This window comes from Zingiber officinale, chromosome 10A (genome assembly GCF_018446385.1).
Source record: "Zingiber officinale cultivar Zhangliang chromosome 10A, Zo_v1.1, whole genome shotgun sequence".
In the NCBI taxonomy this organism is placed as follows: Eukaryota; Viridiplantae; Streptophyta; class Magnoliopsida; order Zingiberales; family Zingiberaceae; genus Zingiber; species Zingiber officinale.
The window spans coordinates 78,406,838-78,422,135 of NC_056004.1; the positions used below are offsets into that span (position 1 = coordinate 78,406,838).

At 32.5% G+C, this 15,298-nt stretch overlaps 1 protein-coding gene across 4 annotated transcripts in view; it reads left to right on the forward strand.

Annotated features, from left to right (window-relative positions):
• The first annotated feature begins 448 nt into the window (after positions 1-448).
• Positions 449-15,298, forward strand: part of LOC122027016 (tRNA threonylcarbamoyladenosine dehydratase-like) — a 70,619-nt gene continuing 55,769 nt past the window's right edge. For all 4 annotated transcript variants that reach the window (XR_006124244.1, XR_006124245.1, XM_042585811.1 and 1 more), the window contains exons 1-3: positions 449-623; positions 822-883; positions 13,002-13,107. Coding sequence is in view for 2 of the 4 variants with exons in the window: in XM_042585811.1 (XP_042441745.1) it covers positions 532-623; positions 822-883; positions 13,002-13,107 (260 nt within the window). In the remaining 2 variants the exon portion in view is untranslated. The remainder of the gene's footprint in view (positions 624-821; positions 884-13,001; positions 13,108-15,298) is intronic.

Sequence of the window (15,298 nt, forward strand, 5' to 3'; positions counted from 1 at the left end):
TATGTGAGATCCAGTTCATCCAACCAATGAATAAACAGGGACCAGGGGTGGTCTAGGGGTCTTGGACTAGAGGATCCTTACCCTAAGTTATCATGTGGAGGAATATTTTCAAAAAGAGATGTATAATTTAATAAATTTGAAAATATAGTAGAAACGTTGAATGTATATAACAATGGTGAATAATTTTTTAATATTTTAAGTATTTAAGAATTAGTAATTTCAGATGGTTAATCTAAGAATATTTGATTGATGGGTCTATTGATATAAAATTTTTATAGGAGAGGATCAATTCGTTAGAATAATAATAATAATAATAATAATAATAATAATAATAATAATAATAATAAAAAAAGTTGGGTGCCTGATTTAGATAAATATTATAAAATATAATAATTAATATATAAATATATAAATATATAATAATATATGTTATATGCAATACATACTACAAGTCTCCCACTCCTTCCTTCCTCAGCCGCGCTACTAGACTAGGGTTTAAAACCACGAGCACTGGGTGAGACAGTCTTGGGAATGGCGGAGAGATCGAAGCAGTGGCTTCTGATTGCAACGGGCACCCTCCTTGGCTCCTTCTGCACCTTAGCGCTTCTTAGATTTCTTTCTAGGTGTGTTGGACCATCCTTTCGTCGTTGTGAATGACCGCTACCAGCTTTTTTTTTTTGTTTTTTGTTTTCGATGAAGTCTACTCCTTTGAATTTTATTTTATTTAATGTATATTATTTGGCATGATCATTTCATGTCAGTGTCTTTTGTCTTTGAAAAATATTTTTTTTTCTTCAATAGTTCCGTTGTTGGTTTTACAGAAAGGAGGAGAAGCAGAATGGTCGATCTTCTTCCCAATTTAACCCACAAAATGGCATGATCGGTGAGTTTATTTTGATTTGGTCCTAATTATAAGTTTTGGTTCGCAATGCTATTCAATTCATATTTCTTGTTTATGGCCGACATAGCAAGGCACATACTAGTGATGCCAAGCGGGTAACTTTAATTAACTTTTTCAAATAGAAACAGACTGAACATGACTAATCGGGTAAGCAAATACTTTAAACCATGGTTCGTTGGAACGGTCGTAGCGGTGTCCCGTTCCAATATCATTTCACGGAACGGTCGTGGTGCCGATTTATCAAAAAAAAAAAAATAGAGAACTAGTAATAAAAAATAAAATACATGAAGCCATACAAAATCCATACATCAGTATATAATTATCATACAATAATATAACGTAATGAGAAAAATACAATGATAATTATATCTTATTAGAGCTAATACCACAAAGAGTGAGAAACCAAATCTTCATTATATTCTCCTTGAGTATCACGCCGATTAAATTGATCTCCAATGTATGAGCGTTGAAATAAATTAGCATTAAATTGTCCATATGGATATTCATTTGATTGAGTTGATGAAAGATGTTCACAATTAGATGATTAACTTTGTAATAATGTTTCATCATGACAATTGTAATATCCAAAACCTTGATACCCAATAGAACTGCCAGTATCACTTGATAATTCACGATCATGACTATGATATCCAATATTGCTCCTAAGAGATGTCGAATAATCAGGAATTATATTCTGCACATTATCAAAATAACCCTCAAATTCATGATGTTTAATTCCACTTGTATAGGATGGTGAATAATTAGATGATCTATATATCTGGGTTGATTGCTACCATAGCATCCATATCCACTTGGTTGATATCCAATTGGACCATGCCCAATATCTTGAGACTCCCAATTATAACTTGTTGATCCATAATCATCTCTTATGGGAATTCGTTGGTTCCCTCTCAAAATCAAATATTTTATATGTTTTTCAACACTCATTTTCTGTCATGAAGATCCAATCGAATGTTCTTTATCATTGACATTAGGAGATTCTGATAAACTTGCCAAAAAGTGACGTTTCTCGATCCCAGCCGATACCCATGATTAGTATCTTGTGTTGCATAATAATTTTCATGACCTTGTGCCCATGTCATACCTGTGTTTGATCATCTTGATGACTTCGATGAACATGATGTTCACCATGACTTTGTTGATTATTTCCATCATATGAATCATCATTGTCGTCACTTTCATCATTATTGTCACTATCATCTCTTGATAAAACTTCTTTTCCTTTCAACTGTGTTGACTTTTCTATATTATTCTTCTTTTGTGAATGACTTTGAACGGTTGTAGTTGTGTTGATTTTTCAGCATCTAATGCTCGAAGTGTTTGATCTAACCATGCTAAATCATCATCTTCTAAAATGGGTAGTTCATTATCTCGTCCATTCATTTAAAATGTCATTATTATGAAAAACGTGATTGAGGTCTATCAGACTTTAAAAATCATCGTCTTCTTTTTTGCGCATCATGTTTCGTACCCTAAGCCGCATATTATAGTGAACCTAAACTAATTTGTGCAACTTTTTGATAGCCAAGCGATTATAGAGCTTTGTGTGTATAGGAGACCATGTACTCTAATTTCTTTCACATCCCGAAGAAGAGCATATTTGAATTAGAACTTTTATTGCAATTTTTTGAAAGTGTGGGACATCTTCATGATAATCGCTCCACCATAAAAAAAAATTCAATATCGTATATTTTTTTAATTATAAATATTTGTAAAATTTAAATTACAAACCTGGGAGATTTTTTTTAACTGCCATTTTTGCTAGTGGAGATCTAAATTCACCTATCAGGTCTGTGAATAATTTAGTTTGAAAATTATAAGAAAAAAAATAATTATTGTTTATGTTTGGGAAAAAAATATTTGCTATAGTTTTAACGCTAGCTGGCAACCTAATGTAATCCTCCTCCTTTATACGAGTTTGGGATCGACCATGACTGGTTCATCATGGTCGGAGTTGAAAATAGTAACTAAGAGTGTACTCGGTAAGTCAAAGGGACATGCACCATTAAGTAAAGAATCTTGGTGGTCGAATGAGAAAGTACAAGAGAAAGTGAATGAAAAATGAACAACTTATAAGGAATTATATATCTGTAAGAATGAGGAAAATTTAAAAAAGTAGACAATAGCCCAGAAAGATGCTAATAAAGTAGTGAATGAAGTAAAGAATGAAACTTTTAAACGATTATATCAAAAATTGGATATAAAAGAAAGGGAAAAAGACATTTATAGAGTAGCTAAAATGAGAGAAAAAAAGACGAGATCTTACCCAAATAAAATGTACTAAAGATGAATGTAATAGGATACTAGTAACGATGGAGAAATAAAAGAGTAGTGGAAGAGACATGTTCATCAACTTTTTAATGAAAGTTTAGCTGACCAAACTTAGGTAATTTAAGGAGATCAAATGTGTATAGAAATATAAATTTTTATTGTAGAATTCAAATTTCAGAAGTAGAATAAACTTTAAATGGGATATACAATGGAAAACTCGTTAGACCAGATAATATTCCGATAGAAGTATAGAAGTGCCTAGGGAAATAAAGTATTAAATGACTTACAAAATTATTTAACATGATATTGAGAACAAAAAAATGTCTGATTAATCGAGGGTAAGTACTTTAATTTCCTTATATAAGAACAAGGAGACGTACAAAATTGAGTATTTAACTAATGAGTCATACATGAAACTTTGGGAAAAAATAATAGAAAAAAATTAAGGAGACCACGATGACCAAAAATCAATTTGGGTTAATGGCTAGAAGGTTGACAATAGAAACTATACATCTTCTTAGACAACTAATTGAAAAATATTGGAAGTAAAGATAAGATCTACATATGATATTCATTGACTTAGGAAAAGTTTATGATAGAGTCCCAAGAGAATTATATGGAGAATTCTAGAAAAGAGAGGTGCTATTGTAACAAATATTGAACTAATTAAGGATATGTATGAGGATGTAACGACCAGAGAAAAGACTCTAGGTAGAGTAATTGAAGCATTTCCAATAAATATAGGGTTACATTAAGAATTAATTCTAAGTCCTTATCTTTTTACACTAATTATGGACGAATTTACTGCACATATTCAAGACAGTACCGTGGTGCGATGATATTATTTTGGTAGATGAAATACATGAAGGAGTAAATATTAAACTAGAATCTTGGCGGGAAACACTAGAAGGGAAAATTTTTAGGTTTAGTAGAATAAATACAGAATATATGGAATTTAAGTTTAGCAATATTAGACGTAATGAGATAATTGTTAAGATAGTTGATGACGAGTTGCTCAGAACTGAGAGATTTAAATATTTAGGATCATTTTTGTAAAACGATGGAGGGATTGAGAAAGATATCTTACATATAATATAAGTAGGATGGTTGAAATGGAGGAGAGCGTCGAGTGTTTTATGTGATAGTAAAGTACCTCTAAAACTTTAAGGAAAGTTCTATAAAACCGCAGTTAGACTTGCTATATTATATGGAGCTGAATGTTGGGCTATGACATGCACATGAGCAGAAGATGAGAGTTGCAGAGATAAGGATGTTAAGGTGGATGTGTGGACATATAAGGATGGACAAAATACGAAATGAGAGCATTAGAGAGAAAGTCGGAGTTGCATATATTGAGGAAAAACCCTGAGAGACGTTTAAGATGGTATGAGCATGTACTTAGACGATCAATACATGCTACAAGCGATGTGAAACTATCACAGACACGCATATCAAACGATGAAGAGGAAGACAAAAAAAGACTTGGTTAGCAACAATAAAACAAGATAAAATTTATTTAAGTATAAACGATGATATAGTAGCAGATAAAACTCAATGATCTAAAAGGATCCATATAGCTAACCCATCTAGTGGGATAAGACTTGGCTGTTGTTGTATGTTTGGAAAAAATATAAGAACATAAAAAAAAGTTACCTTAAGCTTGTGCGTTTAAGTCGGTTCAATCTCTTAATTACAACCTTTAATCCTCGTTTAACTTCATCATTATAAACACAAGTTCCATGAATATTGAAGTAACGGATAAAGGAGGAGAGTTGCATGAAATATAAACTATGACAAATATTCAATGAATAGCGGACTCCACATGGTGGGATAATACTTGGTTGTTGTATTATAAACACAAGTTATAGAATATTGAGGTAATGAGTTTAGGAAATAAGCTGAAATATCAATAAGATAATTAAAAATTAGAAATGATAAATTTCTAAATGATTTTGATAACATACTTAATACTCTACAATTTATACAAATAAATTATATGGTTAACTGTAACATGTAGATGTTGGCATAATTGATTGTATCATCGAATATCAATAATATCTCGATATAATTGCTAATCTCCGGGATTATCTTTTATTGCCATTTTCGCTCTGTCCATTGCTTCATAGATAACTGACATTATTGGTTTTTGATATTGGTCAACTAATTTCAAAATTTTTACTAATGGTTCAATTGTGGCACAAATATCACGAACCCTCTTCCAAAATCTTCCATTCATTATGATGCTTGTAATTTTTTCTGCTTCTTTCCTTCTTTTGCTTGTGTTATTGTATGATTCTCAATCACCAGAAGTGCACATTCTTTTTAAATCTGAAGAATGTTGAGCAAGACTTTCAATTGAAATAAATTATGTCGCAAATTGGGTTATTCATGGTCTCAATAATTCACGGTCATTTGTAAATGTTTTCATCAAATTCACAACTATATCATTATTATATATGAAGCTTGTTACTTGCTTGCCTTTCTCAACACAATTTTTTTACTTTTGTCATCTTGACAATATCTTCTAGCATGAGATTGATATAATGTGCTACATAAGGAGACCAAAACAAATGTTGCCTTTTTATCATCAATTTGGCACCAACGCTTCTATTTGCACCTTCGTTGTCTGTTACCACATGCATGACATTTTTCTCCTTGGTTTCGTTAATAATATTATTTAACTAAGATAAAATAAAGTCATCTGTCTTTGCTTTGTTGGTGCAATCAACAAAACTATGAAATACCATGTTACGATCACAAGATATCATAAAATTTATGATTGGATGCTTGTTTTGCATGCTCCAACCATCGCACATTATTGTGCATCCATACTTTTATCATTTTGATTTTAAAGTGATCAAATATCCATTTATCTCATCCACCTCCTCTTGTAAATAAACATCACCAATTTGGTATCCGGACCTTTTATTCATGTTCCATCCTCAGCAATGGTGTTTATCATGGATTGATAGTATGGACACTATCTACTGCATTAAATGGAATATCATTATATATGCACCATTTTGATATTGCCTTACCAACATTTGTTACTTTTTCAGCACCAAACTAGTTTTTGAGACTTTTATGTTTCGTGGGAAACATAAAAGAGTCAATTCCTTTTGATGGTAATCGAGAATCCTCTCTTACGCTAAAGCTTCGAGACATCCCTTTTTTCAAATCGGGATCTAACCCAAATGAAGAACCAAAGAATCCTACAATTATAGAATTTGAAGTAGTTAAGTACATTAAATTGATAAGATATATATGCATAAATTTAAAATATTATTTATATATTTTACTTGACCATAATGATTACGCATCTCCTTTACAATGACTCTTATTTTACGACTTTCTTTGATGGCTTTTTGTAATTCTCGATTTTCTATATCTTCGATGTTATCTTCACCACTATTACCACATTCTGATACACGTATGTTTTGTATAATTGAATCTAAAACTATTTATTTTTATTCTTTGCATTGAACTTCTACTTGCCAGTCTTGAAAATGTTTTCTTAACATTGATAATATCTCCTTAGGGGCTTTGTGATATGTTTCGATATTTCCAGTAATATGTGAATATGCTGTTTCAATCTCATAATTCCTCTGGTTATAACTTTTCCACAAAAATTGCATCGTATTATTTTAAGATTATCACCCACCATTTGACGAAATTGCTAACCAATATTAGGGTTTGGTGCTATTCTAAATAAATAAACAAACAAATAAATAATAATGAATAATTTTGACTTAATGATAATAATAAAAATCATGATAATGAGAATGAAGCACATAAAAATAAACAATTCTTAATAACTTAATGTATTAAACTAAAAAATTAGAAAACTTACGTGGTTGCAAATATACTGGAAATAATAGAAGAAATCAATTAATCAAATTGATAGAACTGGAGGGTACTCATGAAGTCATGCATTATTGACAAAGGCCTGAAAAAGAAACGTGATGTGAATAACTAAGTATATTAACTAAAAAATTAGAAAACTTACCTGTTTGCGAATATAATGAAATGATAGAAGAAACAATTAATCAAATAAAGGAGCTAGAACTGGATGAAAAATTAGAAAACTTAGGGTGCGTTTGGTACGCGCGTTTTCCATTTTCATTTTCTGAAAAACGCGCGTTTTCTAGAAAATAGAAAACGACTTTTTGTCATTCTCTGTTTTTCTAAAAAACACTAGCTATTTTTTTAGAAAACAAGCACGAAAAACGCAAACCAAACACCATTTTTCAGAAAACGCGTTTTCCAGAAAATGAAAATGGAAAACGCGCGTACCAAATGCACCCTTACCTCTTTACAAAGATGGTGGAAATGATAAAAGAAATCAATTAATCAAACGAAAGACGTTGATGATAGTAGCCCAAAGATGCAAATGCTCAAATTATGGTAGATGCTCAATTAATAGAACTGGAGGGTACTCCTGTAGTCATGTATTATTAGCAAAGGGCTGGAAAAAAACGCAATGTGAATACCTTAGTATATTAAACTAAAATTAGAAAATTTTCATGTTTACGAATATAATGGAAATGATAGAAGAAATCATTTAATCAAATGAAGGAGCTGATGATCGTAAGTAGAAAGATGCATATGCTCAAATTTAAGGTAGATGCTTAATTAATAGAATTAGATGAAAAATTAGAAAACTTACCTTGTTTGCAAATATGATGGAATTGATAGAAGAAATCAATTAATCAAATAAAAGGAGATGACAGTAGCCAAAAGATGCAAATACTCAAATTAATTGTAGATGCTCAATTAATAGAACTGGAGGGTAGTCGTACAATCATGTCATATTGGCAAAGGGCTAAAAAAATGATGTGATAGTGATGTGGTGTTGTTTTTTTTTTCAATAAAGACAAAACATTAAAAGATTGAATGAAAAGTAATGTTTGTAAAAAATGGAATCCAAAGCTTCTTATTAATTAATCAAGAGGTTTGGTAATTGAAAGGCAAAGTCATATTGTAAAAAATGGAATCCAACCGTCCGTTGCATGAAAAGCAAAGTCGCATCAGAAAAATTGGAATCCAAAGCTTCTTAATTAATCAATCGATGTTTGTTTCGTTCTGGCCATTATAACGTCGAGGAACATCGCTCCAAAGCAGACCATATTATATGCCAGAACTTTGGAATGGCTGCCGGAATGCCTGTTCCGGCCTTTCCATTCCGACGAACCATGCTTTAAACCCACCAAGTTAGGTGAAAGTTCTCTCCTGACAGGTGCTGTTTGGACATAACAGCCTGGGGAGAGGTTTTGACTTCAATCTGGACATGGAGCAGTGCTAATATCAAATTGTTGTCATAGACCATTATTCTTCTCATTTTCTGGTATTTTTTATTAAGCTTAACTTTGCTCTGTCTAGTAGAAATAAAGTAGATTAAGAAGATAGATAATGAGAGAAGATTATGCTTGGCTTTGCTCTATCAGAGAAAAGTAGATTAAGAAGATAGATAATTGGGAAGATTGATAGTATAATTTTTTTACCTTTTTCTTATATCTTCCCACGCAATTGATTTTAACTATTGTCTTAACTATTGTCATTTGGGTGGCTAGTCTTCTCACTAACACTACATTCTTTGTCTAAGAGTAAAAATTAGCAAGGTCATACTGCTCACAAAAGTGCAATTTCTAACTTGATGACTTGAGAGCTGGGGTAACATGTCATAACAAGTTGTATTATTTTAATCTCATCATATGGCAATTAGCATTATATGAAATTCCTTTAGGGAAAATAAATTTGGCAAATGGACAATGACATTGGATAGTGGCACTTATGAGCATCATGATAATTTTTCCATCTCTTTCATTAGATTTCCCTATTTTCTCTCCTCAATCAATCTCCCTTTCATCAATTTTTTTCTTCCTTCTTTCTAATTGTCATTCTGCCATTAAACTCTTTATGGTTACTCCCATACACCCTCCAATTGGTAGCATTTATTTAGGCCTTTCCCAGGTGGCCCTCACTGTTGGGAAGGGAGGTAAATCACGAAAGGCGCGTGCAAGGAGGGGTTGAGGCAACCAACGGGGGGCATTCTGGATCTGCTGGGAATCAACGCCAAGCCTATTGGCAGCAACACCCTTGCATGAATCAATTGCGCTAGCTCGTGGGTGCTCCTGTACACCCTCCAAGAATACATAGTCGGGGGTGGTGGGCGTTGCGAGTGGTTTGTGCAAGAAGCTTGGTTGCAGTGGCTGATGCTTTGTGTGACTAGCCAGTGAGACAAGTCATGGAGGTTGGCTCATATGTTTATGACACTCGACACTATGAATGGTCTATGCAAAAGGCTTGGTCATAACGATCGACACCTTTTTATGGTCAGTTAATGGACTAAATATGTGATGGTCAATGCTACTTAGGCTCACTTGTGGACAAAGTCCTCACCAATTGTCACTTAAAGTTACCAAATTGCAAGCAAATTCCATACTATCGAAGCCTTGTGCGAAAAGGCCAATGTGTAGGCGAAGTCATGATTGGTTGACGCTTCGTGCGATTCTATGTGTGATGAAGTTCTCATGGTTGATGCCTTGGGTTCTTTGTGCATGGACAAAGTCCTCAACGATCAACACCATATGCAGCCCACTTGACTAATTGATTGTGGTGGTTAATGCTGAACACAGCCAACTTGCACACCATGTCTGTGACAATTGACATTATGTGTGTGGTTTAGGAATATTGCAATGTGTGCATATTGTAGCATGCTTGTGACACTTCCATTGTACAAAGAGGGAATGCATTTCATGTGCAGGAGCATGTATTTTTAGCATCCATTCTCTAACTGCATAAACATTAATAAGAGGAAACTAAATCATTCTTACCTTGTGGAAGTCACGCAATTCGTCACTCAACGTTTATGTCGTCCACACGGTTATAATTCTCGTCATAATGTGAAGGTGCTAGTGTTTGATAAGGGACGAACTAGTGCACCCATACATCATTATAGTTGGCATTGACAATAGTGGTGTGTAGAGGGTTGTCTAAGGTTGGAGATTACTTATTACATAGGTCTAATCCTATTCCTAGGTTATATTTACAAAAAGAGAAATGATATTCATCTAGAAAATTCATCTAGAAAATTTTTAAGGATAGACACATAAATGATGGGACCCACAAAAAGTGAAATGGTGGGTCCCATTTTTATGTGTCTATCCTTAAGAATTTTCTAGATGAATTTTCTAGATGAATATCATAGCTCCAAATATTAACTTTTAGTCTTGATTGATAAATTAGATCTAATTAATTAGAGATTAGTTAGGAAGTAAATTCTTAATTTCTTTCTACTAATTACTGATTTTAGAAATAAAAAAGTTTCTCAATCTTTTAAAATGTTACAACTCTTGTAAAATTTAAAATTATTTCTACTTTAAATTAATTTTTACCACCCTTCTAAAATAATTTAGGCTCTTAAAATTTAGATTAGAATTTAGTTAATTTTTAATTAATTTTCAATTTGAGCTCTTACATTTCAGTTATGCAAATCCACCCTTAATTTTATAATTATTCTATAAATTAACACATTAATTTATTTCAACTAAATTATCAATTAATTAAAATAAATAACTATTAGTTAATTGATTAGTTGATTAGGATATTTTTAATTATTTAATAATCCTTCTCTTTGATTAGGTTAGTTAACTTTCAATTATTCAATGATCCTTCTCTATATTGCAGATAATAACAGTGCACTTGAGTGATTAAACTCTTTAATCCCATACTTTATCGATTTAAGTATATAAGTTATAATTGACCTTTAGGCTTTAGGTGTCATGACTATTGATTACTATTGAAGTTGCAGCTTCTACAAAAAGTCTTTTACAGTTCAATTATCATGCAATATAGTTTCCTAATTATCTATGCCACAATATGCCAAAATTTATATGAATTTATATTTTATTAGGACATGTCCAACTTTACTAAGAGTGAGAACCTCTATCAATTACTCACTGAACTCCACAAAGCATGCAATATGCAACCTTCTAAGGTTGTAACCCACGAGCATTAAAACAATTTATCCTCTTATGAGACGCAGTAATTTCAAGTTTAAAGAATAGTTAGGACTTAGGAAGAGATAGTCAATCCAATATTGGTTAATAACTTCACAAAGGGCTTGTTAGTAGATGCCCAAAGAAGTGATAGCTAGAAGGCATTCATCAAGCTTAAATAGAGGCATGTGTAGGGATTGTGTTGTCGAGTAACCTTTTCTCACAAATTTCAATCCTCATCCAATTGATTGCTTGAGGCAACCACTTGACACTCTTTTGAGGCAACCTTTCTAGGTGAGGATGACCTTTTCTCATGATCATTGTTGTGGCTGAAATCAGAATGTGTGGCAACAACTAAGGCAACTGTATCTCACAGGGAAGAAGAAGTTGATGAGTGCTAGGATTGATCCTTTCAATTGTGTGGTTGAGAATGGGCTTGGTCACATGGTCACATGGGGGATGGGTTGTTGATTGAGTCACCAAGCTCGTGTGAAGGGAAGAGTGATGTCTTTAGGTGATTGATGGAGATGAAGCAAGCGTAGGGAGAAGAGGCTAGGGATTCAACTGGCAATTTTGCCAAAAATCTTTAAACTTTTACAATTTTCAACTAGGCCTTTGCCTTTTTATCTCTCAAAATAGGTGTTACATCATTGTCACAACCTACTTAGTAGATAAGAGAATTGACCTATAAGCTTGCTATGTCCAACCATTGGTGTAAAATGCTTAAGCTCGAGTTAATAGTGGCTACCTCATCTAAGCTTATAAAGCTCCTCTATTAGCCTACAACTCTCTGTATGGGCATTAAAATGGAGTGTTACGATCTCCCTCCACTTAAGGCTTAATGTCCTGACAAGGCCCAAACGCTCAAGTCATCACCCCATGGTTTGCTTTGATATCAATTGTCACCACTTGTTTGGATGAATTAACTATTAACTTGAAAGCCTAACAACTAGTCCAAAATGCTAAAACCTAAATTCACAGTTGCTAACTCATTAAGCTTACAAAGTTCCTCTATTAGCATATAGCTCATTCAGTGAGATTAAATTAGATGGTTAGAATTTTGTGTGATAATGGCTATTATATTCTTAAACATGTATTTCCCAAATTTTCATTGGATAAATAAGGAACACTGCCTATTATATATATATTTTTTTGCTTTTCAAATCTCTTGAAGCTAAAATTTCTCCAAATTTAATAATTTTCAATCTTTGCATTTTCCTAACCTCTTCTAATTTTCAATGCATCTTCACTCCATCCGCCTCCTTTTGTCTTGCTCTTCCTCTTTAGCTAGAAAGTAGTGATAACACTTCTTGCATGGTTGCAGTGTTGAGGAGTACTGATACTGGTATGGATGGATTCAAACTCTGAAATTCAGCATGTGTTGTATGGTTCTCATTTCAGCATGTTGTATTTTGTTTTTGCTTATATTCTTCTTGTGCTCCATGTGATCAGAATGAAGTTGATCAGTTTTGTTAAAGAATGACTAAGGATTGATTGTACACACTGCACTTATAAAGTTTAGTAGAGAAAAATGAAGTATGCACGTGTGACATTTGACTGAGACTGTTAGCTCATTCATGGACTATTCTTTGGAGATGTACTGATGCTATAAGGGTTAACTAAAATAGGTTTGCTTTCAGAGATTATGTCATATAGGTTAGTTCAAGACTAGTTGTCTTTTTTTTTTTTTTTGCAACCTCTGATTTGTATGATCTGAATTCTATAATCTATGTCATGTATTTCTTTTTTACTTTTGTAGATATTATTGTCATCACATTTTGCTTACCTTTATTCATCTTAACTTTGCACAGATAATAAAAAAAAGCTTGCAGGATGCAGAACTAGTTGTCAGGATAGTTTAAAGAATTTGCATGGATTGGATTTAGAAGATGAGGTAGTATCTGAACAATTGACAAGGTGATTAATAATTTTCTGATTCAGTCAAGAAACATATTTGCTACATATAAACTAGATCTGTGGATAACTGTGCATGGAAACTAGGAAAATTAGAAGTTTATTTTGGTCACTTAGAACAGTTGGGAGGCAAGCACCTCGTACAACTATTGGTTATTTAGAAAAGGTACAATGAGTTGATAGTAAGCTGTAAGATTCACTCCTAAATGTTACCTAATTTTTAGATTAGTCCTTGAACTTATAATTCCCTTAAGTTAGCCCCTAGTTCTATTGGTTTTCACGAGTCTCTTCTCTCCTAAAATATGAGAAAGAAAATATATCCACATGTCCATAGTGGTGGGAAAGTTTGAGAATGATTTTATGCTTTCGGCATCTCGTCCAAAAAATCTGGATTCATATTTTCTTGGCAAAGAATGAAATTGAAATCAGTATCTAAAATTAAGGGAGGAATTTGAGACAAGCAAAAATATAAGGAATGATTAAAAATTTTATGATTTTTTGGGTTAATTGAAGTTTTATAATAATAAAAAAATACTTTTGATTATTGTGCTAACATAGCATGACTATACTTAAAATGCTAAGATTTCTTCAAGCATCCTAATAGATAAAAGGTGGTCCTGTTCCAAATTTATTAATTTTAACTTGCTCAGCTATTTTCCATCTTTTGCATATTGAATTACTCTAGCAAATATGAGGGGCTGCTTGTTTGGGGGGTTTGGAATGGGAATGGAATGAAATTTGGTGCTTGGTTTGGGGAAATGATGGTGGGACCCAGAGATTCATTCCTCTAAATATAGGAATGGACCATTACTGAGTAATATGGGGGGTATGAGAATCATTCCCATTTCATTAATATATGCAATCATTCCTATTCTCATTCCCATTCTCTTACCCGAACCAAGCGCCCCCTGAATGTTATTCTCAGATACGATGTAAGAGTAAAAATTGTATTGTGCATAAATCATTGTTACTAAATTATCAAAAAAAAAATCCTTTTCTTTTGAGATAAACAAAATAATACATATCAACTATCAATCTAGAATTCCTCCCATTCCTCCCTCTTACTAACATCATTTGAATCTATCCATATTTACTCATGTTAGAACATGGAAATTATTGCAACATACTAGTGACATTCTAAGTGAGGTTCTCCTAAATAAGGTCAAACATAAGATTCAAAAGAAAAGAGTTCAAATAATAAGGTATAGAAATCAAATACCAAAGCAATTTAGATAATATGTCTCCAACAATCTATGATGCAGATATGGTACAAGCTTAATACAAATGATTAATAAATTTGGGCAAACAAACAATAATAGTTTCCAAAGACCAAGTAAAGAGATGTTATAATCAAGAACACAGTATCCTCAAATATATAAGGAGAATTATCCACTTTGAACAGCATTTTGTACCACGTTTCTCATGCTTTTATCCAATGTTAACCCAATCACAATCCTTGCTCACAAGAGCCATAGTCAACATCTTCAAGGAAAAAAAAGAAGTATAAAAGATTAAGCTATTTCTCTAGATGTAGCGGCACAAATTTACCATAGTTGAAAGTATGGTGATTCCCATCCTTTCCTATGGCAATTTGAATACAAAAAAGGTACCACCATTGAACATAACTCGTCTCTTGCATTCTGTGGATGAGTTTCTAGGAATTGCTACCAGAAAGTCAAATATACTGTTAATAATTTAAAAACATCAAGTTAAATAGGCTTTTAAATTGAGTGACAAAGTCAAATTCATCATATAAGCAGATTTTTAAGAAATTAATAAATAATTAGAATCAATCTGAGTATAACCTTAGTTCCTATCTTTGCTACTGTTGAATAATTCATGGATCAGTTGCAAGCATGGGTATAATTTTGAAAAGGTAATCATTGTCACAATAAGTCTACTCTTGCTGTATCAGTAGTTAAGCTAACATGCTTAATTTAATCACATAATCGAAGTGTGCTCACAAATTCAGCAATAAGATTAATTCTTTTAATATATAAACAGAGGATTAGATGAAAAATCTATGTTTTGTTTGGATAACTGACTAATTTACTTCATTCTAATTATTAGTACCAGAATAAGGTTGGTTAAGATACCATTTGATTGTAATGGACAGAGGATTGAATGAAAAATCTAGGTTTTGATAAATTTTATGTTTTGTTTGGATAACTGGCTAAGTTACTTCATTCTAAAT